Genomic DNA, 27,567 nt, shown 5'->3' on the forward strand with positions numbered 1-27,567 from the left:
GACACACACTATACGGGTGCTGATCAGATGAAATGTAATGCATGTGATGAATTATAAAAGCCTAGCTACGTTGTTTGGCGTTGTCCTGTCTGGTTCAGTTGCCGTCACATCAGATTGGGTTAGTTCAGTCTTAATCCATGCTAAAATTCTAGTCTACTCGTAGCTTCGACTCAAAGTTTCTGGTTGTGATTATCATCGACAACGGCAGATTTATTTATTTTATTTTTTTAACAGCCTGCCTCTCACCCATTAGAGTTCTACCACATCCAACCAGTAGCGACGGCTCCTCTGAAGTATACCACACTGCATGTGATTTAGCTTTTATTTGAGGAAAGTCAACATCTCTCTTCTCAGTGTTATCTGCCCATAGATAATGTTTGGGGACTTTTCAGTTGAACAGCACCAATTGCATTATTATCAAAACCATTCGTTTTCCCTTATCGCTTCTTTTTGTTTTACATCTGGATTTCTCAAAAAGTTTTTTTCCCCCCACCCCGTCATATTTCTTCGCTACTGATGTGTCACCTCCTCTTTCGTTGAAGAAGGTTCCTTTACAACAAGGTCATACTATCGAAGCTTGATCCATTCATTTTAAAGTCTCTGGACAATAATAAGAAAACGCGAAGAAGCAAAAAGTAATGCGTTTGAAGGAAACGGCAACTTAGGTCATTAATATATCTGAGGGGACGGAGGAAATTAAAACTGCTCACAGAAAATGTAGAAATGTCTTGCGATTCATAACACTTGAACCGTGATGATAAAGCTGGCTTGATGCTGAAAGCAGTGTGCGAGCCAGAGACAAATGTACTTCCACTGTGCTAAATGGTCTACAGCCATTCCTCTGCAGAGCGGCTGGAAGTCGCTGTGGGCCGACACTGGTAGGCCTCATCAGCCTACTGTCATTGTATGCAAATGAACCTGACTGGTAAAGGATTTAATTGTTCTGTTTTTTTTTTTTGCAATGGGAATGATCAGCAAGCAAGTTTGAATATTTCAAAACTCTTATTTTTCCACATTGGTAGGGGCAAGGTTCTTGTATTACCCATTCAAAATGTTTAAATTTTATGATAATTTTCTATCTTTTACTGGAGCTCATGAGGCATTTTCTACATGTGCTGAATAATGTCTGCGGTATCTTGGAGTATGTTTAGAGAGAGAAAACAGAAGGTTTTTTTTTTATTCACTCATGCATTTTTTTATTTCTCTTTTTGCTCTAACTATATCTTGCGGTTAGTGTGGTGGTTCAGTAAAAAGCTGCTTATAAACTTCTCAGTTGTTCTCAGGGATTGTCAAGTGGTTATTCCACACTTACATGTGACTCTATAGCTCCCTTACTTGCTATATTTGAAATAATAAGATGGGGGACTGCCAACTTGTCTTAAAGAAAAAAACGAAACTGACATACGTGCCACATTTTTGTCAATTTATATGTAGGCTATTGAAGAACCACATGCAAATCGAGTTGTGCATACATCTATGTGTGCGCACACGTACACACACACACACACACACACACACACACAGTCATATAGCCTGCACACACCCGTACAGACATGGTCACATAGACCACACACACACACACACACACACACACACACAAACACACATGCTTACAGTCATATCACCCTCACACAGACATGGTCACATCGCCCACACACGCACACACACAGTCACATAGCCTGCACACACACACACACACACACACACACACACACACACACACACACACACACACACACACACACACACACACGCAGACACGGCCACATAGCCTATACACACATACACAGTCACATCAGCCACACACACAGCCACATAGCATACAGACACACAATTACACATGGATGAAGACAGTAATGCACTGATAGACTGACATAAGTCATATTTGTTTTTCTGCTGAGTGCACATTCTCAGAGAGACCCACAAATATCAGCACAACACAAAGTGTGCAGTTACACGAATAGTCTCACAGGAAAAGTCGGGAGACAGTTTTGTAGCGTCGCACATAATCCTTAATGCCAGCAGGGAGGCCATGAGGGAGGACTGTGAGATAAAGTCATGTTTATGTTGCAGTCCTCTGTCCTTTTCTCTCAGACACATTATGTTTATCAGATGTGTTGCGAAACCCTCAAGACTCTGAGGGAGTTTGGAGGGCAAGGATTTCGTTGCACTTTCAGTTATATTCCTTTCAAAGTATAGATTTGTTTTCTGGATTTTTCTTCTTTTTAACACAGCCACTCCAAGAAAAGGGAATCAACTTCTGCACTGTGTTTGCTTGGGTTATTGGAATGGAAATTTAATTAAAGCGCTTATACTTTTTTGTGTTAAACGCATGGAAATGTCAGACAGCTAGACCTGTCAGGATCCAGTTTCTCCCACCTCTGGCTCCAGTGCCATGTTGTGCACTTATAATTAAAGCTTTTCCTCATACTCGCCACTGCATCAGAACCTCACAGAGCAGACCAGAAAACACTTTGGAAGCACACCGGCCTCACATTCTGCTGATGTGCCCTTGGAGGGTGCGTACGGTGAATGGGACGCTAGTTTACTTGGCTCAGAGTATTTATTGATCTCTCTGACAGGGTCTCCCGCTGGGTGGTGATGGAAGATATCCGAGTCATTGTTAGAGCCGTGGACCCCTCCTCTATTTTCACTCTCTGGGGGAGAGAGGAGCCGAGAGGAGTCAAATGCAGTGGAGACAGAAGATGTTGGAGTTTGTCAAAACCATGTCCTCAACAGTATATGGCTCTTTTTTTTTTTGCTTTGTTATAATTTACATCCTCAATAATCAGATGCCACCGGAGTGAATGTGCTCAGCATATATGAAATTGTGTAAAAGACATCTGTGCAATACAATATACCGTAGACGTCCGCAGACCAGATCTCTGGGGGTGTTTCGCGTTGTTGAGATATCGTAATCCCTCTTGGCCCAGATCTGGGCCCGTATGAAACGTCTCAAGGTCAAGTCAAGTCAAGTTGCATTTGACTGAAACACACCCTCCCTGTTTTTATTAGCTGCCTCCTTCTTCTTTTTTCGCTCACTCTCTCTCCTAGTCTCCCTTCCTCCTGCACCTCATCGTCTTACTCTCACATTCACCTGACTCTATCCCTCCATTCGCTCGACCCCCCCCCCCCCCGTCATCCATCTCTTCTTCCAGCCTTCCGCTCTCCTCCCGTCCCGGGGGGGGTCTTCCTGCCCTCATAAAGGAAAACACCGGAGCAGGTTGATAAAGCAGCATCCCGAGAGCCCACGTAGAGACTTAGATGTGTAAGGTCAGAGCCCTTTGCACGGGTGCGTTCTCACAAAGATGAGCGAAAAGCTCATTATTAACCCAAAGAGAGGAGAAAGAATGCGTTATTTCCGGCTTTTGACGTCATACAACGAACCCGCGGCATAGCGCGTCCTCAGTGCGTGATTTCGTGCCCCGACAGCTCGGTGAAGAGCATAGGAAGCAGATAGCAACATCCTTTTCTTTACCCGCCGCCAGAGGGTTAGCGGTGAGCTAACTAATGTTTTTACTTGTCGACGTGTTACTCACCGTGCAGTCTGTTGGATATTGTACAACAGCCCACGCTGTTTCGTTTTCCTTTACGTGACGGCTTATTAATGCCTTGTCCACACGTGCAAACAGCGTTTTCCGGGATGAAGATTTTCAAAAACTCCGTTTTCAGTGTTGGTGTGTAGACAGGGAAAACGTTTTTCTTTTTTTTCTTTTTCTTTTTTGCTTGTTATTGATTTTTTTTTCAGGCTTCTGCCTGGCCAACATGGTTTGGGTTCTGGGTTATATCGCCCCCTGTTGGTTTGGCATGCTCTTGACAGCACATTTATTGTGTTGAGTAGCTTGTTTTTGCGTTTCATTTGAACGGAGATTTTTTTAGACAGCGCTTGTGTGGACGAGATTTTATTTTATTTATTTTTTAAGAACGAAGAAGGAAAAGCCCCGATTTCAGAAATACCCGGTGTACGTATGGACAAGGCATTAGTTAGTGGCTTCTCCCGCCAGTGTTGACCGTGATTGTAAAATCCGCCCCAAAAGACAACGGATAACAGGAGTCCCGCCGAACTCCTTGGATGATAACATTTTGTTGACTTTTACGTTTAGTCCCGTGTTTATTTTGTTATTTTCTTTTGTTATTTTTTTTGTTTTGTTTTTTTGCTGCTGTGAATACAGATTAAAGCTGTGCCACGTGGAGGTGCTCCGCGTGATATACTTTATTGGACTTAAGAGTCTGGCCTTATTTGTGGGGTGAGAATAATATCTAAGTTTCTGTAGTGTTTTTTTTCTTATACCTTGAATGGCGGAGATTCAGTTACATGTCGAGGGTTGGGGCAGACTCGGTGTACTCCCATGTCCAATTAAATTCAAACGCCGGTTAATTGGTTAAATTGGTTTAAGCCACGTCATTCTCTGCTCTGCGCCGCTCTGCTTTTCCACTATTTTAACTGTTTTTTTGGGGGGGGGGGTTGTCTGCAGACTGTTGATTTACTTCGCCTCAACACCGTCCGCAGAAGGCCAAGTTTAAAATGAAGTGGCAATGACATTGAGCATTATGCAAGTTATGGCAGCTCGGGAAGAGATGGAAAAATCCTAAAGAGCCTAACAAATTTTTTTTTCTAAATGAGACGTTGACAGCACATACAAGTACGATTAGCTCAGTGTTTCAGAGCAGGGGAGCTTGATTTATGCATGGAGTAATCAAATGTGAATTAAGGATCGTAGCGAGACGACAGTCTTGGCAGGTTGGACGTAAGTGAGGTAATTGAGGTTGAGCTTTAGAAACGCATTGCTTAGAAACCCAACACCCTACTCCATTCACATCAACATTAGGAGGAAAGTGAAAAGGAGTGATCTTCATCTGCTTGATTTATCAAAATCTCCCTGTGTGAATCTGGGGCAAGCTCGGATATTTAAGACGCCGAAACTAGACAGGATTTCTTTTTCTTTTTTTTTAAATTATTCATTAGAGATATGTTTCTGGACATAATCTATTATAGCTAAGATGGATATGTACAGCCTATGCCAAGGGTTAATTATCTAAATGTGGTGGGTCAAGATGCTCTTGATAAACTAGTCCGAGCACCAATACTCGGCACATGAAGCGCCTCATTTGGAGAAATTATTAAGTCATCCTGTGCCCTTTGCAGAGCATAACTCAAACTACATCTGGCTGAAGGGAGATATTTCATCACAGCCAACAGGCGGCTGGTGTAATAAATGTGTCTGGAGGAATTTCTAAAGTGTTTCTTAAATCAGCACTTGAGTGGCTTCTAATGGTTGTCTGGTCCAGAGGGAGCTTCACGGACCTTTGTTTATCCATCTCAGACAGGAGCAAGAGGTCCCATTGGTGTAGGATTGCAACTCTCACAGGGCACAAACATGCGAGTGCACAAAGAATCAATCACGCACACACACGGTTACAAAGTCACACACACACACACACACACACACACATATACCTGTGCATACTTATAAACATACGCACTTAAACGCTCACATATACACACAAGCAAACATAATTTTCTCTTGCGTGTTTTCTTGGGTCGTTTGTCGCGTTCCCTCTCAGAGAGCTTGTCGTGGCTAAATTAACTCCGGTTTGACAGAATATATGGATACTTTCCTAATACCCAGCGACTTAACTGTTCAATAGGGGGATATCCAGACCCAAGGGAATTGGAGTCTATTCTATTAATGAACATCACTGGGAAATTGTGTGTGTGTGCGTGCGTGCGTGTGTGTGTGTGTGTGTGTGTGTGTGTGCGCATGCGTGTGTGTCAGTAAATAATTGGCTCTGCTTAGATACTAACACTCAGGTAAATATTGTAGGCTTATGATGCAAAAGGACATTTTTGCTAATGCTATGTCAGAATCATAGAGGCAATGTTGAATAGTCTAATTTGTAAACTTATCTAGAATAAATCATAGTTTATTTCTGTTGGATCGCGGTAGCTCTATGACACTGAGTTCACTGTTTTCCATACATTTACAAATGAAGGAGACTGAAGTTTTCATGTTCTGAAGCAAAATGGAGAAGGATGCCATGCATTCCACTCATCCCTGAATCATAGACTTGTCTCAGACCAGAGAACCATTGAAATATCTGAATCAGCATCTTTCATTCCTGTACCCCCCCCCCCCCCTTCTCACAAACTCTCTGTGTTTGCTGTACGGCAGTCAAACCCATTTTTGTATATTTCTTCTTGGCTCCCTTCATGATGTATTTTTATGCATCTCCTCTCTGTCACCTCCAGATCCCAGTCATATTCCATTATCTCCAGTTCTTCTCCACTCACTTTCAGTTTGTTATTTGCAGTGCTATATGAGCCTGTAGGATAACAAAGACAAGAGCCTTCATAAGCACACTAAGTGAACATGCATTTGTGTCTCTGTGTGGTTGCAAACCTGCATGTGGGCATTTTTATGTGAGGTAGACACACCTTTTTTGCATGTTGGTCCTTTTGGTAATCCTCCTGTCTTCTCGGCGCACTTTAACTTGGCTGTAACTCAGAGCTCCACCATGGAAAGATGGGCAGGCTAAATGTGCTGTTTGTAGGCAGAAGAGGACTTTCCTGTGAATTTCTTTCCTCAAGATTTCCAAGTTATTCAGGCGTACCTTAAGGATCACAAGCACAGAATGCATTAGTTACATGGCACAGTAGTCACACTATACTAGTTTGGTGTTGGTGTGCAACAACGATACAGTTCTTTCATGATTTGCACTTTTATGTATTTTGTTAGACGTGATGTTAAACATGCTGACTTACTCGTGAAAGATAGACGACATACTGACATGATCATGGGTTGGCAGTGCACTTCTCCAGTACACACAATTGTCTCCAGTGTGCAGGATGTATGTGCATGTAGGATGCACTCGGATGAGTGCTGGCACAGGACACCATACAGGAAAGACTGTTTTGTAAATGGTTACAGGCAGTTTTGCTTATCAGTCAAGCTGTTTACAAAGCTTGCTCATGAATAAGATAAAAGTATTTGCATTTGAGGAGCGACTGTCTACAATTGAACCTCAGTTTTCTGAAGCTGGCCTCAGATTTCTTGTTTCTTTTTATTTTTTTTTGAGTGAACCCCCTCCCCCTCTTTTTCTCCCCATTTGTATCCGGCCAATTAGCTCACCCTCCTGAGCTGTCCTGGTCGTTTCTCCTCTGCTGATCCGGGGAGGGCTGCAGACTACCACATGCCTCCTCCGATACATGTGGAGTCGCCAGCCGCTTCTTTTCACCTGACAGTGAGGAGTTTAACCGGGGGACGTAGCGCGTGGGAGGATCACGCTATTCCCTCAAGTTCCCCTCCCCCCCAAACAGGCGCTGCAACCAACCAGAGGAGGCGCTAGTGCAGCGACCAGGACACATACCCACATCCGGCTTCCCAACCACAGACACGGCCAATTGTGTTTGTAGGGACGCCCGACCAAACCGGAGGTAACACCGGGGATTCAAACCAGCACTCCCCGTGTTGTGACCTCAGATTTGAACACAACAATGCGAAATTATGTTGATTGAAAATCCTAATGGTGGGATCAGAGGGTGTAGAGCATTTCTGAAAGTTTCAGCTCAGATTTTTTTACTTATTTGTATTTCATATAAGACTTCTGGAAATTGATTAGTCAACAATGGGAAGGCATCTCCTAGTTAACAACAAATGTTTGACCCTATTGTCAATTGCAGGGAAAAGAAGTAATAGAAAACAATGACATCAAGTCAAGTTAATGGTATGTCCCTAAAACCCAGTTATAGCCTCGGAGGGCTTTATAATCAGTGGAAAAACAAGCAGATGCAGTAAACGACAGTGGAGGACATCGTCTATCCTAAGTCCTTTATTTGGATGAAGAAAAACTCCACGGGAATTACAGTGAGAAAAAAAAAACTGGGAGAGACCTCAGGAAGAGCATTGGAGGAGGAGAGATCCTTCTTCCAGGACAAACAGGAGTGCAATAGTAGACGAAGTGGAAACAGATTTAGAAATAAAACTCTTAATGACTGCACTCCTTGTTAGATGCCAACCAACTGACCACTGCTTACTGGTCTTAATTTCTATGATACTTTGTGTGTGTGTGTGTGTGTGTGTGTGTGTGTGTGTGTGTGTGTGTGTGTGTGTGTGTGTGTGTGTGTGTGTGTGTGTGTGTTAGATCTTTTAGCTCACCCATCACTTCCCTACCATAACACAGAAAGGTTCAAATGTGGAGTCAGTGGCAGAACACCCCTATCTGGGGACAATAGGGGTTCAGTGCCTTGCTTAAGGGACCCCTGAACAGCGTAGAGGCTACACTTACCTGAGCCTCGCATTTTACCAGCCCCCTTCCTGAGCGCTCCGCCGCCATGCTGTTTCTGTAACTTGATGACCGAGTGTCGGACTGTCATGAGCAGTAGCTCCATATTGCACAGTATGTGTGTGTGTGTGTGTGTGTGTGTATGTGTATGTGTGTGTTTGTCTACGCTTCGTGTCCTCCTCTCCAGGCGTCAGGACGGCGGTCCTGGTCTTGTTTTCCAAAGGAAAGATCTGAGGAAAAGCATAACACTCAGAGACGGTGATTGCCCAATCAAAGAGGCGACGCCAGGACACCAAGTGAAAACAGCAAATATAATGACGATACCATACTAACTCCCCCTCACCAATTTTAAACATGTCCTTTGAAACACAATTTTCCACTTCACAAACACTGGACAAAAATATGTCCATAAATTTCACTCCGAAAGTATTTAGTGTGAAATGACCCGCTGTTGGTGTAGCTGTTGAGTGCAAAGTGATGCAGTCGCCCAAGTTCGTTCGTTCCTAGCGTTGCTGTCTAAATTCTACATGCTAACCTTAATCGGTCATTTGGGACTACGTATCTACAGTGTACTGTTGGCAGACTCTTCCTTTATGTTTTGTAACAATAGGATTAGGCAACAGCAGAGACAGGCAGACAGACAGGGAGGGCCAGGAGCTGAATGTAATGTGTCCCCAAAGACTCGTGCAGCCAACGCTCGGTGTCCACTACTTAAAAGAGCAACGCAATCATAACCACTTGTGGAGCGAATGCTCGTGCCGTTAGTTTTCAGCAGTGTAATGGAGCTGTGTCATGCTCACATGCAACAGGCCGAGAAAGGGCTGCAGAGTTATAATTATCTTTGCTTCGGGACGTAAGGTGCAGCCGAGGCCTGGTGCAGGATTAAAGCTCTATAGGTGGTGGTGGGTATTGAAAGGGGAGATAGGCCTGTTTTGTAGCTGCAGATACATGTACACAGAGGACATGAACATACACTCATTCATGCATGGGCATTGCCATACAAGCTCAAAAACGTCACCCCCACCCCGTGGCCGAATAATATCCTAAAGCGGCAGGAAGGGAGAAGGAAGGGCAAGACAAACAAACAGGGTGGCTCTCTCCCTGCGAGAGGTCAGAGCACACGGCGCCACACGAAGTTCACATGCAACAGCAGCAAAGATGCCAATCAAACACAAAAAGTCTTTGTCGCGCAGCTCACGGGATAATGATAAGTGTTGTGGGAAGTATGGGTTTATGAAGTTGATTTTGACTCATGTTTGTGCACATGTATAATATCGTAGTTGTTTTCTTTTCTAAAGCCATTTGAAGAATCTGTGTTGCAATCGTCCAAACTGGCAGCCAAAGTGACTTGTCACATGTTTGTCTGACTTTCTCTGTATTGGTCCTCAGGGTGCGTAACATTCAGCTCTGTGAATTTAACATAATCCTAAAGCAAAGATAAATGATTTGTTAACATCATAAATTGTATTGAGCTGCACAGATAAAGTGATGTTCTGAATGATGTATTTCCTCGTGCAGTTTACATTGGAACGCTTAGCCCTAAACCTCGGCATAAATCATCATCTCTCATTTGTACACTTTACGACGTCTTTTTTTTTTCTTCGGTTTTCTACTTGTGAGTTATGCATCAAGAGATAGAAGAAAAGTAAATAGACAGATTAACTGGAGGATGTCTGGTTTGTCTTTCCTGGGTTTTTTTTTTCTTTCAATTTTTCTCTGCATATTTCCAGTGAAAGTCACCAACCACGCAGGGAATTCTCAAAAAACATGTAGGAAATTTCAATGCGTCGTTATAACAGGACAGCAAATGAATTAACAGCAAAACCAGACTCTCAGATTAAATACAATGCACCTTCATCATCTCTAGATAAGACCTGTCTACACCTTGTATAGGTGCTCTTTTCTTTATTTCTCCAGTTGTTTTTTTTTCCTTTCAGTAAATGGGTTAACCTGTCCTGCAACTCACATCCTCTGTAACTAATTCTAGAGAACTAACTCTAGATCTTGCTGTCTAATAGAAAATGCCCAGGGATGAGGAACGGCGGCTCAGATGACAGCTCGTCCAACAGACCTGCCTCTCTGCCTCTCTCTGCCTCTCTCTCTCTCTCTCTCTCTCTCTCTCTCTCTCTCTCTCTCTCTCTCTCTCTCTCTCTCTCTCTCTCTCTCTCTCTCTCTCTCTCTCTCTCTCTCTCTCTCTATGTATCTATGTCTCTGCCTCTCATTCCCCGCCCTGTAGACCCAAGCTGAGGTCGGGGAGCTCCTGTATTATAATGTTCACCAGATGGGATTGACGTTGCTGTGACAGGCTGTGACGCAGGCAGGGTGTCATGTAGCAGGTCCACTGACAGGTTACCATCAATCACACTTCTTAGCAGCCAGTCAGTTCAATAACAAGGTTGTAATGTGCCTCTTTATTCTTTTTTTTTTCTTTTCTTTTTCTTACTTCTTCTTGAAGGCTCTTGAGTGCCCTGGAATTTTGGCTACAATGCTTTTTTTGGATTTTGGCTCCAATGCTTTTTTGGATGTAAAGCCAATAAAGTGTTTGTATAATTGCAGGACATTTGATATTCAGCATGAGGTAGGTTCTGTGGGGGAAGTGTACCGCCCCGTAACAGAGATGAAGCAGTGTAACTGTATCCAGCTCCAAAGAAATGTCAAGGGTTTCATATTGTTTTACTTAAATTTCATGCTAATGCCTCAACACATAGCGTAACCTTCTGATATTTTATGATTCTTTGGTAATCTTGAACAGCTTGAGGGTCCACACAGCTTTTGTAATTTCAACATTGTCCAGTAGAGGAACCCTATCTCAAGAATGAGATCATTTTCTTACAACAAGGGGGGGAAAAAACAGACATGCAGATACTACAGTTTTGTGAATTCTGGGTATCGGTCTCAAAATCGATTGGCCGTCACTAAACAAAGCAGCTAGATGTCTCGCGCCCTTCACATGGCAGGTATATGGGACCAGAGGCTGTGAGCTCAAAACTCTGACAAAACTGATTGGCATGGGTGGCAGACAACCAATTTGGGGGGAAAGACGAGTATGGCTAAACTACTGCTTCTGGGCGTCCGGGTAGTGTAGTGGTCTATTCCGTTGCCTACCAACACGGGGATCACCGGATCCCCGTGTTACCTCCGGCTTGGTCGGGCGTCCCTACAGACACAGTTGGCCGTGTCTGCGGGTGGGAAGCTGGATGTTGGTGTGTGTCCTGGTCGCTGCACTAGCGCCTCCTCTGGTCAGTCGGGGCGCCTGTCCAGGGTGGAGGGGGAACTGGGGGGAATAGCATACCCGCACGTTATGTCCCCCTGACAAAACTCCTCACTGTCAGGTGAAAAAAGAAGCGGCTGGCGACTCCACATGGATTGGAGGAGACATGGTAGTCTGCAGCCCTCCCAAGATTGGCAGAGGGGGGGCAGCAGCGACCAGGACAACTCGAAAGAGTAGGGTAATTGATCAGATACAATTCGGGAGAAAAAGGGGGGAAAAAATCCAACCCCCCCCCCAAAACTACTGCTTCTGTATTATCTGAGTTGCAGCGCCTGCAGTCTTGAATCGTAGACAAGGTGTGGCGCACATGCACACCATGTTGTTGATACTGCAGCCAGGAGAAAGGCTGTCATCGTACAGAACCACCTTTCGCTGTTCAGCCCACTCCACAAAATAAGTGACTAGACTGTGAGAGCCCACAGTTTGGTAGCCCATTCTGTAATGGAGAGCCAAGATGGCGGCCACATACACTTTTAAAGTTGAGGCCAAACAATTATTGTAATGAAAAAATTTATAATTGACAGCATACAACTCTTGTGCACTTTTAATGAAATATTGCTCTAATCTGAAATAAAGTCCCCCTGTTTGCTTGTAGTGAAGCGAGGGCAAAAGCTTGCATTGATGCATCGCTGACGCACAATGCAGAAACTGTGTCGGGGCTCAGGTAATGTGTGAGTGCGGTCCCAACGCGGCCCATGTGTGCAGCAGTATCACGTAAGCAAAGTCGTCAGTAATGTAACTTTGAAACCAGGGACAACTGGCATTGGACCTCAAAACCTTATCCAGGATTTAAAGGGCAGTAGATGGCAGGCTAGTCTTTGCTGGCAGGAGGTTAAAGATATTTGATCTGAGTGAACTTAGAAGATGACGCTTCTACTTTGAATTCTTGGACATCTTTTTCAGTGATTCATTCTCTGTCACGGACAAGTCACATTTGGACTGACCAGGTGGGCCATGGGCAGCCACAGCAGATGAGGTTAGCTCTCCCACTGTACTGAGCTGCTCCACTAGGGGCTCACATGGCCTCCCTCAGTGCCTGTACAGATAAAGCTGCAGTTCATTGCAGAGGTTGTCAGACAGCTCCTCTCTCAGGACATTCAACATACAGGCATGAGGGACACACTCACCATGGCTTAAAAAGGAGCCACACAAGCACTACAAACGCGGCACCCTTGCATCACGGATGAAGAATGGGCTGATTGAAACTATGGCGGTTTTAACAAGGACACTTCAGTCACTACTGTAAGCAAAATATCTATGCTGAGTACCCGGGATGTTGAGAAGAATGAAATGTGTTGCCTTCTATGCAGCCTCACATCCCTCAACACTGCTTCTATCTTTATGCTCTTGAATGACTACAACCCACTCAACAGGTTTATTTAAAATATTTTCCTCCTTTCTGTTCTCTTTATTTCTGTCATCATTGTATTTGTGGCTGAGAACGACAGGGAGAGTGACTGGCTGGCATGCGAAAAGAACTGAAGACAATGGAGCCGTTTTTGAAGTCCAGACGTCCAAACAGCCGCGCTGGCTCTATGGGAGCTTCCTGTCCTGCCAATTTGCACGCTAAGTCTGAGACTTAACCCTTGACCTCTTAAAAACACAGAATGCCACAGCTGACATGTTAAGTATAGTCTACATTTTGCTGGCTGTAGGATTATGCAGACCCATGAACAATGGGGCTTCTCAACAGGAGGAGACTGTGGTTGTAGATGTGTTAGTGCTGAGCACCATCAGGGTGAAGCCGGGTGCAAGTTGAAAAGCCCAAGTGCGCTCAGTTGCCCTAAAACTGGCAAATATAGATTAATAAATAAAGTTAAATCAGTGAATGAGTGACAAAATGATAGAACCCATGCCATCTTTTCTAGCATGGTACAGTTTGTGATTTACATAATTTGTCTGATGGCTTATGATGCTGTTGGTGTTTTGATTGTGTGGCAAAGTTCACATGGTTGGAAATGAGAGTTTAGATGCAACAGTGCTTTTATTCTGAAATCACATATTGACCAAAATAACCTAATTGTGAGAAACAGTGTGTGATTTTCATCATTTGTTGTAATGGTTTTAGCGCTCTAGTGGGGTTTGTGTGTATGGATTTGTTTGTGTGTGTGTGTGTGTGTGCGTGCGTGCGTGTGCACGTGTGTGTCTGAGCCATGCTTCCTGAATAAGTCAGAACTCTAGGTTTGTTCCCTTTCTTTGAACTAAGAACAGATGAGAAAGAGAGAGAGAGAGAGAGAGAATGAGAGATGGAAGGGAAAAGGAGTAAACTGGAAGTGAAGCAGCAACGAGGGGAAAGACGTGGGCGGATATTTTGATGTGTGATCTAAATTTAGCTCAGAATCCACTTCAAATAGAAACCCCTTCATAAATATTCATGGCTGAAAGGACGACGCTTCCCTCCATGATGCAGTGGAGAGAGAGAGAGAGAGAGAGAGAGAGAGAGAGAGAGAGAGAGAGAGAGAGAGAGAGAGAGAGAGAGAGAGAGCTGTCTGTGTTCCACCTGGAGTTCTATTTTTAGCTGTGTCGCTGCATCTCTTGGTTTATTCCCTGCACACAGGGAAGCTAAATATAGTAGCGTGGAGACAGAAGCGTGATGCTGAGACAAAAATAGAAGTGAGTGAATGGTCCGAGCAAACAGGAACAGCCAGGGGAGCAGCATCATTAGGGGCATAGAGAGATGGGGGGCGGGGGGGGGGTGCAGAGTTGGGGGGGGGGAGAGAGAGGGAAAGAGTTGAGACCTTAGCACAGGTCTAAACGTGAAAGTGTACATGCAGTCACAGGGGTTAGATCATGCACTCATCTTACGGTTTGGTCAGGTATACAGTACAGTTTACATGGCGGTGAGTTAGATTATTGTGTGACTCTTTCTGGAATCATTAAAAGCAGGTAAGACGCCAGTGGATTTCTTAATAAGCTTACCTCCTCTATTGTGGAACATTGATCAAATTAAAAAAAAAGTAGTCTTATGAACATACGCTTCGCTCTCTTTTACTCCACTCTCACTCCTCTCTCTTACTCACATGCAAACACACATACACCATACGTATGCGGTGCACCTCACCACTGCACAAAGACTGAAACCTGGCAGAATCCACAACGACTGAATCCTGGCAGAATTCACAAAGACTGAATCCTGGCAGAATCCACAAAGACTGAATCCTGGCTAACTGTACACAACTGCCAGGTTGTGTACAGTTAGCAGCAAATGGATCTAATGGCTCAGCACTGCCTGAACATTCTGTACTATCTCTCTCCCTCTCTCTCTCTCTGTCTCTCTCTCTCTGTCTCTCTCTCTCTGTCGCTCTCTCTGTCTCTCTCTCTTACCCTCCAAATCTCATTCACTCTCTCTATCTTTGCCTTATTTTACTACCTATCTCTTACTTGCTCTCTGTACCAGACACATGAATGGAGGGACAGGGGCTTCTGTTCAGCCAGTGTTATGTAACATCCAGTATCACGCCAATGTCTTGTCCTCATGCATCAGCCCAGGCAGAGGCAACAGAAGGTGTGTGTGTGTGCGCGCGTGCGTGGATGTGTGGGTGGTGTGGTGGTGGTGGAGGATATGGAAATGAATGGGATGCCAGCATGCTGCAGTTGATGCCTGCATACCCAAGGACTGTAAATCAGCCTGGTTTACTTCACTACACTCAAATTTGGTGAATTATGCTGTTAAGGTCATTGAGGCAAATGCAGGTTGATTAACATCCATTTTAGTCAGTGGCCACAAAATTGTCAAGTGGTGACACAGGCTCACTGGAAGTTCAGTTTTAACAGCAATAATAGCTATGTGTCCCTGTGAAGCCCTACTTACACACACATCACAAGTCCAGTCTGAGGAAGGGCATCTACTAAAAGTCCAACATTTTTTAAAATATACTTCGTCAAAATCATGAAATGGCTGTATTATGTTCTGGAGATACTATCACATGCAACGATTGGTCAAGTACAAAGTGTATGCATCACATAATACTGTACACTTATATGTACAGTGCAGTCACTTGTGACATTGTGTCATGCAAATTTTCTAATAGAGTTAGTCCCGGTATCTGCAGGTAAGTATTCACCTCCGCATCCCTGTGTGTCCATCACAAGTGCCATTTCTGGCACTCAGACTATTCCTGTTTCAGTTGGGGATTCTGCCTTTGGGTAATGTCATATTTATACATCACTTCCTTTGCAGTATTTATCTGATGGAAGACTAAGAACATCTGTCCTAGTATTAGCATGTCTCAGCATGTCCAAAATTGTCCACATTTTGCCAGTGTTTGTTTTGCAAACGCACAGATTCTTTTTTTTTTTTCTTCTTTTTTTTACTCGCGAGCTCCTCAGATTGTTTAGAAAAGGAGTTGTGATGCCAAATCAAGCTGTCAGCTGACAGGGGCCCCTGGGTTCACATGTCAGCAGATTGTGGGAAAACAGAGATATGGATCAAGCCCTAATGTATGCTCAGACTTTGAAAAAATGGCCTCTCCTGGCCTCTAGCTGCATTTTTTTTTCTCTGTAGTCAGATCATGTTTGATCAGGAGGGACTCCTCCTCACCTGTACAACAGGATATTTTTAGACTCACACTCACATGACCCCACGTCAATAAAATGCTAATTTTACACCAGCAATCTACTGGCAGTCCTTTTCAACACACCCTCAAACTCACACACACACACACACGCACACACACACACACACTACTTTCATCGGAATGAGATTGGCTTTACAGTGGGACTACACTGCTGGAGTCTACAGGAGGTTGGAGCTTATGCCAATCTCCAAAGTCCATTGTTATTGTTGTAGTTGTATTTTTGGAAAATAGTTACCCCTTCAGAGGGTTGGCTCGATCCCACCTGCCTTGAAAGTGGTTTTCTCCAACAGAAGCTGTTCTGTGCCTGAAAGCTTGCCTCACATGCCCTGAACTAGTTCCACACAGGCGGACCGAAACTGTAATGTAATGGTAGTTTTCAGATGGTTTGCTGGCTCAGTCAATTTCCTTCATCTGTTTCATTTGCTCATTTGAATGAGAGAGCGGGTTTTCTTCCCATCAACCAATCTGTGAAATCACATTGGGTGGTGAGCACAGTTGCCTCACAGCAAGATGCCCAACCCCTCCATGTGGTAAGCATGTTCTACCCCCATGCTCACATGGCTCTCCTCCAGGTACTTCAGTTTCCTCCCTCTGTGCAAAGGCATACAGATTAGGTAAATTAGATAGAGAGCATAGCTGCATTTGTCCTGCAGATAGAATGGCTTGGACAGGGTATTGACCTGCCTTGCAGCCACGAATCTGATTTGGATTTAGAGAGTAATGAGATTGAATGAATGATCTGAGTAACTTATCTAATTTGATGATGCTCATTTGATGCAAATGCCTTTGTGGATCAATAATTCCAATGATTGGCTCAACTCTGTGAAGGAGGCCTTTCAAAGGCAGGCTGACCACTCTCACCGAAGAATAAGGAGTCTTGTATTGTAAGCTTAGAAACCAAATTTTGTGGTTCTCACACATCTCTGGATGTACTGTAATATCAACTGGCTGTTGTTATATGACCTCATAGTGAAAGAAAGCTTAAATGCCATCCTGTTTTTTCATTCTGCTAAATTAAACGCTCATTGTAACCCACTTTGTGCATATCTCAGTGTCATATAGCTACTTTCCATTACACTATCCTATTTTGTCACCTTAAATGGGTAATTTTCAACACATATTATGGTCTATATTGGTAAATAATGGTTGTGTCTACTCCTAAATCTGTCTACTTCCTGTTGATTGTATAAATGGCCAACACAGCTGAAAATGAGTAGAGTGGCGATGAATGCTTGCGGTATTTTTAACTTTGGATTATTGTGTTCATTTTTTCCCCCCAGTCCATCATTCTCCTTCAACAAACTCATAGCCAGATTACAGTCTCAATTTCACTTCTGCAAGAGATTTGTTCAAGTTCTGATTGGACCTTCCGAGGCCATAACAATAAAATACATAAATTGTTCAACTCAGTATTAATTAAGTTTAATGTTAATGAAGGCATGAATGTGCATATTTTTAATGGACTCCACAGGGGCTGGTTTGCACTGATTAAAACAGGAGGAAGGGAGGGGATTAAGTAACAGGCGCGGGGTGCATTGTTTATAGAATTGATCTTTTAATGAAAAATACGATGACGACATGCATGAGTGGTGGTTTTAACAATGACTAGTCTGGCTGACTCATAGCAGCTGGATGTACCGTACAGACAACCCTGCTCCGTAACTGTATCAGCGAGATCAATGACTAGAGGAACTCTGTTCTGCATCACCGCTACACTTTAGTGGCGAACGTTTTTTTTTAATGTTTTAAAGAAAGGCAGACCGCCATGTGCAGAACCTTATTTGGATGTATACAATTTCTTGGCACTTGCTTCCCTGCATTTCTCCTGCAAACGGGCCTTGCGCTTGTTTGGAGGGTCTAGCAGGGGAGTGCAGCTACTGCGATGCCAACGATCAGTGTTTGCTGAAAATGTCATAATGCCTTTGTGAAATAAATACCCACATCTTGGGTGTCTGGGTAGCATAGCGGTCTATTCCATTGCCTGCCAACACGGGGATCACCTGTTCGAATCCTTGTGTTACCTCCGGCTTTGGTCGGGTGTCCCTACAGACGCAATTGGCCGTGTCTGCGGGTGGGAAGCCGGATGTGGGTCTGTGTCCTGGTCGCTGCACTAATGCCTCCTCTGGTCAGTCGGGGTACTTGTTCAGGGAGGAGAGGGAACTGGGGAGAATAGCGTGATCCTCCCACGCGCTACGTCCCCCTGGCAAAACTCCTCACTGTCAGGTGAAAAGAAGGGGCTGGCAGCGCCACATGTATCGGAGGAGGCATGTGGTAGTCTGCAGCCCTCCCCTGATTGGCAGAGGGGGTGGAGCAGTGACTGGGATGGCTTGGAGAGCAGGGTGATTGGCCAGGTACAATTGGGGAGAAAAAAAGGGGGGGGGAATACTCACATCTTGTGATAAACACACCCAAGTAAAAAATGCTAATCATGCCAATCTCTCTCTGTCTGTCTGTCCTTCTCTCTGTCTGTAGCTTTGATGTGGAGAATGGGTTGTCGGTGGGGCGCAGCCCCCTGGACCAGCAGACCAGCCCCGGGTCTGGTCTGGCCAAACAGCCCAACTTCCCCCACAGCCAGCGGCGAGAGTCCTTCCTCTACCGCTCAGACTCAGACTTTGACCTGTCACCCAAGGCCCCTTCCAGAAACGCCTCCACCGTCAGTGACCTGTAAGCCACCTCCCATGCTCACCTCTTCCATGTGTTGATGACAAGATAAACTGTTGTTAATGTGTCTGCCACGCTTCAAGGAAAAATGAAGTACAACATGGTGTCTGTTGATAGTAGGAGTAGGCCTGCTGAGCCAGAAGTAACGGTCCCTGTGACAAATCGTTTAATGGAGTCCATTTTCCCCCCCAAATTCACAAGAGGGTTTATAGCTCTGAGGAGTATCTTTTCCACTGCTTGTTTATTTAAAGGCACGCCATTCTTCACTCACCCCTCTTAGAATGCCTTTACTGACTCTAAACATTTCCATTTGCTGCCCCACGAAGGTCGACACTTTTATTTTTATGACGCGTCCTCTCTTGAAAAGTCTTGATTACTCAATGCGCCGTACATCTATTGTGTAAAGCCGTGTTTTGTTTTGTTTTTTCCCCACAAAATGAAAACAGCCTTTGCGAAACTTGAGGATAAATTGATGTCAAAGGTCAGCCTTTGCATAGTTTAGGGGAACATCTTGCCAAAATCGAGTTTTATTGGGTGATGAAAGCCCCTTAATGTTCCTGTGAAATGAAATGAAAATACAGCATGGCAGCAGAGTGCGCAGGGAAAAAGCAAACAGATCTTAACACAGAACGTCTGCCGTAGCTGAGAATTCCCGTTGTTTTAAGCCACGTACTGAAAAGGAAATAATAAGATGGGGTGTAAAGCTATTGTACAATCTGACCTTTCACCTCTTAATTCAGCTTTAGACATAGCACACCTGGGTGATGTAGGCACCTTGTGATAGAGTTGAACAATATAATGCTTATGCCAACTAAATCATACCCAAGACCGTACATTCAAGGCCTAGATCAGGACATTGAGGCTAAAAAAGGTTGTGGTCTTTTTAATAGTCTTCGATTTTGCTTCTCTGGAGAAGCGGTCGTCTGTCTCCCTCATACGGAGGTTTCCATTAAGGGGGATTCGTGGGTTTGAGAGTTGGCCACCATATAAGATCCACCTGTGGTGCTCACATTACATTAAAACTTTTAAAACTAATCTACGTGGTCTTTCCTTTAGATTCCTGGAGAGACAGACGCCCGAAGGCAGGGTAGCTCTCGGTTTTATCTGGTTCGGTTTCTCTTTCCTCGACGTCGTGCGTTCATTATTTAAGTCGGTACTCTGCGGTGAGTCTGCATGAACTCAGCAGTAATCCAACAAAGAATAAATGGTAAGAAAGGTCAAACAAGTTAGGGTTTTTTTTTCTTCTTCTTTTGTCCCTGTTCCTCCATTGTATAAGCACTTATCTACTGTCGAATCTGCAGTCCAGAAAAGGCTCAGACTGCTGAGAGGAACAGCCGTTCTTTCCATCCCAGCGTGCTTGCGTGTCAACTTAGCTTCACTGGGATTACAATGGGTTGGAAAAACAGGGCTGCTGTCTGTTTCTTTTGTTTCATTTTTTTTTCCAATATGTCCTAGGGCACAGACCCCCCCCCTCCCCACACACACACACACACACACACACACACTCACATACATCAATGTCTCAACACCTTTTAGTTTGTGAACTAATCAGTGACAGGTCTCCTCATCTACTCTTGCCTATCTGTTTCTGAAGGGAGGAAAGCTTGAAGCACTGGGAAGTCAACTGGTTGTCATCTCGGTGAGAAGACTACGATAAGATGAAAACAAAAGAAAACAAAACACTGACACCCCCCCCCCTCCAAATTTCTGGCCTGCATTTCCTGTTTATGGTGTCATGACCACTTCCTACTTCCCCCCTGACAGGCTTGACTAAAAATAAATGCTTTTTTTGTTCACCTGAGGTTCCTCTTAAGCCCCCCCCCCTTAAAAAAACACCCAGATTTATTTTGGTTGTTTGTCGTTAATTTGCATGTGACGTTTTGCTGGACAACCAACCTGTGTCCTCATGTACTTGTGATTATTTACCAATTCACACTTGTTTCGTATCACCCACCAGTGTTCCCTTACCCCTCCACCCCACCCCACCCCACCCCACCCCTTACCTCACCCACCCTTTTGGTGTGCAATGCATGACGTATGTTTGACTTGGTGTCTTACAGTCGAGGGGGTGATGAGCGAGGATCACTGACGACTAATCAGCCCCCCCGGGCCTCGTGGACACTAGTCACACTTATCATAATGATAACACACAAATATCGGTCACACCTTGTGATGTTGCCGATTTCTCTATTCTATACAGATCTGTGGAGTTTCATTTTGCACATAGATAACGCACCAGCGGTATTCTCAAATGATTCAGCGGATGAACCTTTTGTCACTATGTGTCGTGTTCATTGCCTTCTCCTTCTGTGTTTTCTGTCCTAGACATACAGAGGACATGATCGTTACGCCATTTGCACAGGTGAGTCCTCTGCAAGGTTTCCTTTTAACCCTTTATGAAAAAAAACCCCATTTATTCTGCACAATAGTATTAAATGTGCTATGTAGGTTCTTATTGTTTGATTTCTGTTTAGCAAAGAGATCCATTTGTCTGAAAACATAGTTAACCTGAGGCATCTGGGTAGTGTAGTGGTCTATTCCATTGCCTACCAACATGGGGATCACCGGTTCAAATCCCTGTGTTACCTCCGGCTTGGTCGTGCGTCCCTACAAGCACAACTGACCGTGTCTGCGGTTGTGAAGCCGGATGTGGATGTATGTCCTGGTTGCTGCACTAGCGCCTCCTGGTCGATCGAGGCACCTGTTCGGGGGGGACAAGGGAAAATAACATTATCCTCCCATGCGCTACGTCCCCCTGGTGAAACTCCTCACTGTCAGGTGACAGTAAGTGGCTGGTGACTCCACATGTATCCGAGAACGCATGTGGTAGTCTGCAGCCCTCCCCAGATCGGCAGAGTGGGTGGAGCAGTGACTGGGACAGCTCGGAAGAGAGGGGTAATTGGCCAAATACAATTGGGGAGAAAAGGGGGGGTGGGAATCATAGTTAACCTTAAGAAAGCTGGTCTTACGGGCAACTGAGCAGTGTTGTCATTCAGCAGGCCGTTGTCCAGACTGCCTATATTCTGAGCATGTGTGGCCCTGCAGGAAATTCAATCTCCTTATCCTCCTTAATGTTACTGTTATGCTCCATCTATCAAGCTTCAGCAGGATGGCCGGTAAAGTCATTAGATATTTAAATTCTATCAGTAAATAGAACCTACAATGCTCTGTTATTGTCGTAGGCTGTGACTGGGCTCTTCTATTTGCTCCAGTGGAACAGCCCTTGGCGTTCTTCCAGGGGGGTATTAATAAAAACAAACTTTCCTGATAAAGCACCTTTCAAACATGAAATGCAGCTCTGAGTGCTTTGCATCAGAGAGAGGCAGACGAAACAGAAACCGAAAAGATGCGATAAAAGGCAGCTTACAAAAGTGACAGCCCCTCACATTGTGTTGGCACCGTGACAGGCCAAGGCATCCCCACTGGCTAGACCTTACAATGGACAGGCAATGCACTTACACTCACTTTAACCTACAAGTGGTGAATCCAAGACCACTTTAGTGTGCTATTCTGGATGGGCACTTTAGATCAGTTGACCCCAGCATGTTTCAGTCATGATCCTATGCTCAGTCGGTGAGCATACTTTGTCTGTATAGAGTCTCAAAGCCTGAATTAGTGGACAGACTCTACCATAAATGATAGTATAGGATAGTATATATTGTTTATGTTAGAGAAATTCCAAGAGGCTCCCACTGGACAGAGATGGAGAGAGAGAGAGAGAGAGAGAGAGAGAGAGTCAGATGGACTGTGTGCATGTACCTTGCTCATACATGATGGAAGCTACAATATCTGGTTTCATTCTGTCTTATTGCTTTTATATTGGAAAGCTCTTGATATTCGCTCAAGCGCAAGATGAGCGAAGTGAAGGAATCTCTTCTCCAGCTGTTTGAGATATCTGAATGAAAGCTCCTCTTGAGTTAAATTGTTTCACGTGTGCTGTGTAGCTTACACCTAAATTAAATGTCAGTCACAGAGCCTTACAGATCGGCCAATATGGACTAATTGTTGGTTAGAGTTGTAGAAGTCTCCTTCACATTTAAGAACTTGAAAAAACAACCAACACCAGCTGGAGAAATGATAGATAAAAAAAAACAGAAACCAACAACCTCAAATGTAGTTAGGATACATGCTGACAAAGCTGCTCAGAGGCGCTGGAAAAATATTGTTCTCAAACCCACAACAGCTATCATGTCGAGACTACAACAATCCAGCATTTTTTAAAGCCTTTAAAATCTCACTAATGTTACGCTTAAGATGTCTCATGTGATGAACGTGTTCAATGTTGACCCTTCCTGTAGGTCCTGGCCAGCCTGAGGACCGTCAGAAATAACTTTGCAGAAATAACTGGTCAGCAGGATCGCACGGCCAGCAAGTAGGTTGTCTTAATGCACGTCCAAACCAGCACAGAAATACCAATGTAAACGTCATCTAAATTCGTGTGTGGTGGCAAGTCCCCTTCCTGTGCTCACAAAGTATTTGGTTTGTTTATTTCTGCAGGATGCGATCCTCAGGCAGCAACCCGCCTTCCATGTGCAAGACCAGCCTTGCGGGTCTGTATCAGAAATAGAAGGGGCTGATTACGTTTACTATTCAATAGCTCATAATGCATGGTGACCCTCCTACAGGGAGCCCATGAGGACATTATCCAAACTGAATCATCTGTTGAATACTGACTCACGGGCAAAATGGAGAAACGATAGAAAATAAAAATGCGGATTTTGCTCACAAAAACGTTCAAATGCATAAATGAAACACAAATAAATAAATTGTGGATGTTCTGCTATTGAGTTATAGCTGTTGTCTTCCATTTTCTCTGTACCCCGTGAGGCTGTGTTGTGTTTTCAGACGCACGTCGGGATGGTTTGAGAACTGAGAGAGATTTTTTTTTTTTTGGAAAGTCAAATTTTTCTGGCTGAAAATTGCATTCATCACCCACGGTGCCATGTTTTGTTTATCTGTGACAGAGGAGCCTCACCAGCAGCTGGCCATAGAGACCCTGGATGAACTGGACTGGTGTCTGGAGCAACTGGAGACCCTGAAGACACGACACTCTGTCAGTGAGATGGCCTCCAACAAGGTACAATGCTGAGAGACTAATACAGTGTAGTGCACCTCAAACATGCGGTCACACCACAGCTCAACCTGAGAAAGGTGATGAACTCATATACTCGAAGCGATGGCTTCCTCCAAGAGGGCACATTGTAATAGTAGTGAAGTCATATGCAAACCGGCCACTGTGTGAGTTATCACTCCATATACCCTCTCAGTAAGTAACATTTAACGCTGGACCTGATGTAACACAGTCTAACTCCAAACAAAACACTGGAAAGAACAGATTACTTTTTCTTGTCCACTGACAAACAGAGAAGTTGTAGCCGGCAAAGCTCAGTGTGAGGATGCAATACTCTGTTTTACTGTGTGATTCACTACCCTGGGGTTTCATATTAGTCATGTGCATCTGGTTACCATGTTTAATACAGTAGGCTTTCACTCCACTAACAAGGCACAGTAGGTCAAATGACCCAGAGCTCAGGTGTCCTATGATTCAACAGGGTCAAATCTAATAGGAATATGGCTTTAACTAAGGCATAGCAAATGATAGATTGGTTTGGTAGAAACTGAGTGTTCTCTGAAGGAAGTGATCAATTTTACATTAAGATGTTCATCACTCTAATACATTTTAAGCCATTTTAAGTCTAAGTACAAGATGAAACCACAAAAGATATTTGGAAAAAGCTGGCCACTGTGGCCAGCTTTTGCTCCTCGATGTTGAAATGTTTTCTTATTTATCAGGTTATTTTTTCAAACTACTATTGCCCACTACTGTTACTCTAACCACCATTAACTATAGGCCAAGAGACTCATGGCTCGACATGAAAATGTAATCATTTTCATGACATTGGTGTTTCCCCTTTTAGGTGAAATATGTCAGCAGGTTTTCATGCAAATTATTAAAAAAGGCAAGTTCGTCATTTTCATCAATGCTTCCCATTAATGAATAATCCCTTTTGGCTGTGCACAGCTGTTTGCCGCTCAAATTAGAATGGGTTCCAAGTACATTGCTAAGCCCAGGGATTGGATGTGATGTATCCTAAGTGCAATCACCCTTTTCTGATCCTCGGTGAATGTGAAAGCTCACTAATACATTGAATCCATCAGCCAGCACGAAAATATCAATAGAATCTCCCATCCCTGAAGAGGCGCTCATTCCATGAATGAGCAGGATGGCTCCATACATGAGAGTAGAGACTAAAGATAGACACACACACGCATACACACACACATACACACACACACACGCACATACACACACACACACACACACACACACACACACACACACACCCTCCCCCCGACTCATGTGCAGAAAAATGTGAATGAGGTAGTGAGAGCTGAAGATGAAGCGGCATTCCCACATCTGCTCAACTCACCCCCCACCCACCCACCCACCTCCAATCCATCCGTCCTCTCTCCACGTCTCCAGCTACTGCGCGCTCTCCAACCATGCTCCTCCCCCACCCTGCCTCTCAGGATGGAGCCCACTGCTCATGTGATTCCATGATTAGCCCGCCCAGGGAAGATGCACGTGCACTTCATACAAACGCACACGCCAAGCACACACCAAGCACATACGCCAAGACAGACACCCCTCCCATCCCTCCACCTCCATCCATCTACAGGCTCTGCCTGGGTGCATACGCCCTTACACACGTGGCAGCAGTGAGTTTCATGGGCAGCGAGCAACCCCCCACCCCCACCCCCACCTTGCTGCAGATCAGTCAATGAACAGCTTCAGTCAGTTGGGAAGAGTTATCCATGCTGGCACTTGGGATCAAAGGTGGGTAGATGGGAGGCCTGGTTGAATATTGTTTCTGCATCACGGATGTGTTTTTGATCAAACAATTCCACGTTAAAGCGAGTCATCTCATTCCATTAAATGTTGAATCTCTACTGACCCCCAAAAGTCTCATTGACAGAGTAGTAGACAACTTTGCATCATTCAAAATTTCATGTTTTATTATCCCAGCTGATGAAAATGGTCATTTTACACCATTTTATATATGTATTTCTGGAAAACAGCCACCACAGACATCATCCTCATCCTCACAATATGCTTTTCTATGCAATACCAGCCAGTTTTTATTCATTATGATTCATCTATTTTAAATTCCCTTCGCCTGGGCACAAGAAGATGCTGGAATCATAGGATTGTTCTACTTCAGTTATTTTTTTTGTTGTCGTTATGTATTATCCCTTTATCCTTCTTTAATGATCCCATAAATCATAATGGTTCATGTACTAAGGACCGTGGTACACGGTGTACTGTTTTTATTTTTGGCTACATGAATGAACTCCCCTCCATCCATTCAAAGCTTTTCCTTCACATCTTCTTCAAACTTGGTGCACATGGTGCATCTCCTGACCCCCGCCCCCAAAACACCCAACCCCGCCCACTTTGTACAACCCCTGGCCAATAAGAGCCCACTATCTGCGCTGGGCTCTGCTGCAGCAGACACTTGATTGGCTGTTATTTTTAGGTGGTTTGGAAGAAGGCGGGGATTGGAGTACCGCGCTCTCGCCTCTGTTTACACACATGCGAGAGCAGGCAGTGATAGCGTGAATGAGGGAGAGGAAAGGGGGAGCGAGCGAGCGAGCAGTTGGCACGAATGGAATCTCTGCCTAGCATCCTCACATCCAGCATTCCCACCACCATGCTTCAACTGTGTCTCCCTATGTCTCTCTTCTGTGGACCTTTAACAATCTGTCTGAAATACAGCTGTGAGCGGTTCATGCTCAACACTCACTAGTGGACTGTGCAGTGGATTTTGAGGTGCTCAGGCACACAAGACAGGAGCACAAAGTGTTCACAATGTCTCTTTGTAGGTTTCACAGTGCGAAGGACAGCCGGTAGCTCCAATCTCATTCAGTTTCTCTCACTCTCATGCTTGACTTTGTGCTGAAATGCCAGAAGTCTGTTACTTGTTCTCTTTGTCGTGGATGTTAATTCAGGTAAGGAAAAGGATGGGTTGACTTTGGTGGGAGGGAATGAGGGTGCTTCACACACGTTGCTTGCTTTACAAATGACCGTGGATAACAATTGATGCACAAGTTGCCGATTTCTCAGGTTAATTTCATTTTTGTGTAGTAGTTATTTTCTAAATTGCTGTGACTGCACTATGTGTCTGTGTGCATGTGTGTGCAATGTGTATTTGTTGTCTGCGGTTTGTTTTGGGTGATGCACGCACATGTACAACATGTGGGAAATCAGTCATGCTTTCCTATAAGCACAACTATCAGTTCAGTAGTTTCTGAGTTATACAGTATGTGTGTGAGACTGCAGGTTCAAACATTGGCACAAACAGAAGCATACACACACATATATACAACCATATATACACACAAGCACCCTAGAGACAGTCTGTGCAGGTCTAGGTGTAGCCTGTCTATGTGGACAGAAGGATGTGTGTCTTCTTCAGAGCTGAGGCTTGGTAGTGTTTAGCTGTGTTTGCCTGTATTTAGGGGGATCTGTTTCCCTCCTTCATGGATAGTATGATACATGCAATCCCACCAAAGAGACCACTTTGAGATCTAGTAAGTGTAATGCTCAGCAAATTCAGAGTGACACTTTGTCCTCTCAAGCACAGGGGAATCGAGTTGTAAACTGCCCCGAGGCCGAGACAGCACATAGCCAACACAGTGTATGTTGCTTCATTCTCAGGCTACTGTACGCATGTACACACTACACACTCACTGAACTGCTGAGCACTGTGCTAC

At 44.4% G+C, this 27,567-nt stretch overlaps 1 protein-coding gene across 1 annotated transcript in view; it reads left to right on the forward strand.

Moving 5' to 3' along the window:
- Positions 1-27,567, forward strand: part of pde4ca (phosphodiesterase 4C, cAMP-specific a) — a 64,164-nt gene that overhangs the window by 32,542 nt on the left and 4,055 nt on the right. The window contains exons 2-7 of the mRNA XM_056293670.1: positions 18,603-18,795; positions 20,387-20,431; positions 21,118-21,154; positions 23,091-23,164; positions 23,290-23,342; positions 23,757-23,869. Coding sequence (XP_056149645.1) covers positions 18,603-18,795; positions 20,387-20,431; positions 21,118-21,154; positions 23,091-23,164; positions 23,290-23,342; positions 23,757-23,869 — 515 coding nt within the window. The remainder of the gene's footprint in view (positions 1-18,602; positions 18,796-20,386; positions 20,432-21,117; positions 21,155-23,090; positions 23,165-23,289; positions 23,343-23,756; positions 23,870-27,567) is intronic.

This window comes from Lampris incognitus, chromosome 14 (assembly GCF_029633865.1).
Source record: "Lampris incognitus isolate fLamInc1 chromosome 14, fLamInc1.hap2, whole genome shotgun sequence".
Classification (NCBI taxonomy): Eukaryota; Metazoa; Chordata; class Actinopteri; order Lampriformes; family Lampridae; genus Lampris; species Lampris incognitus.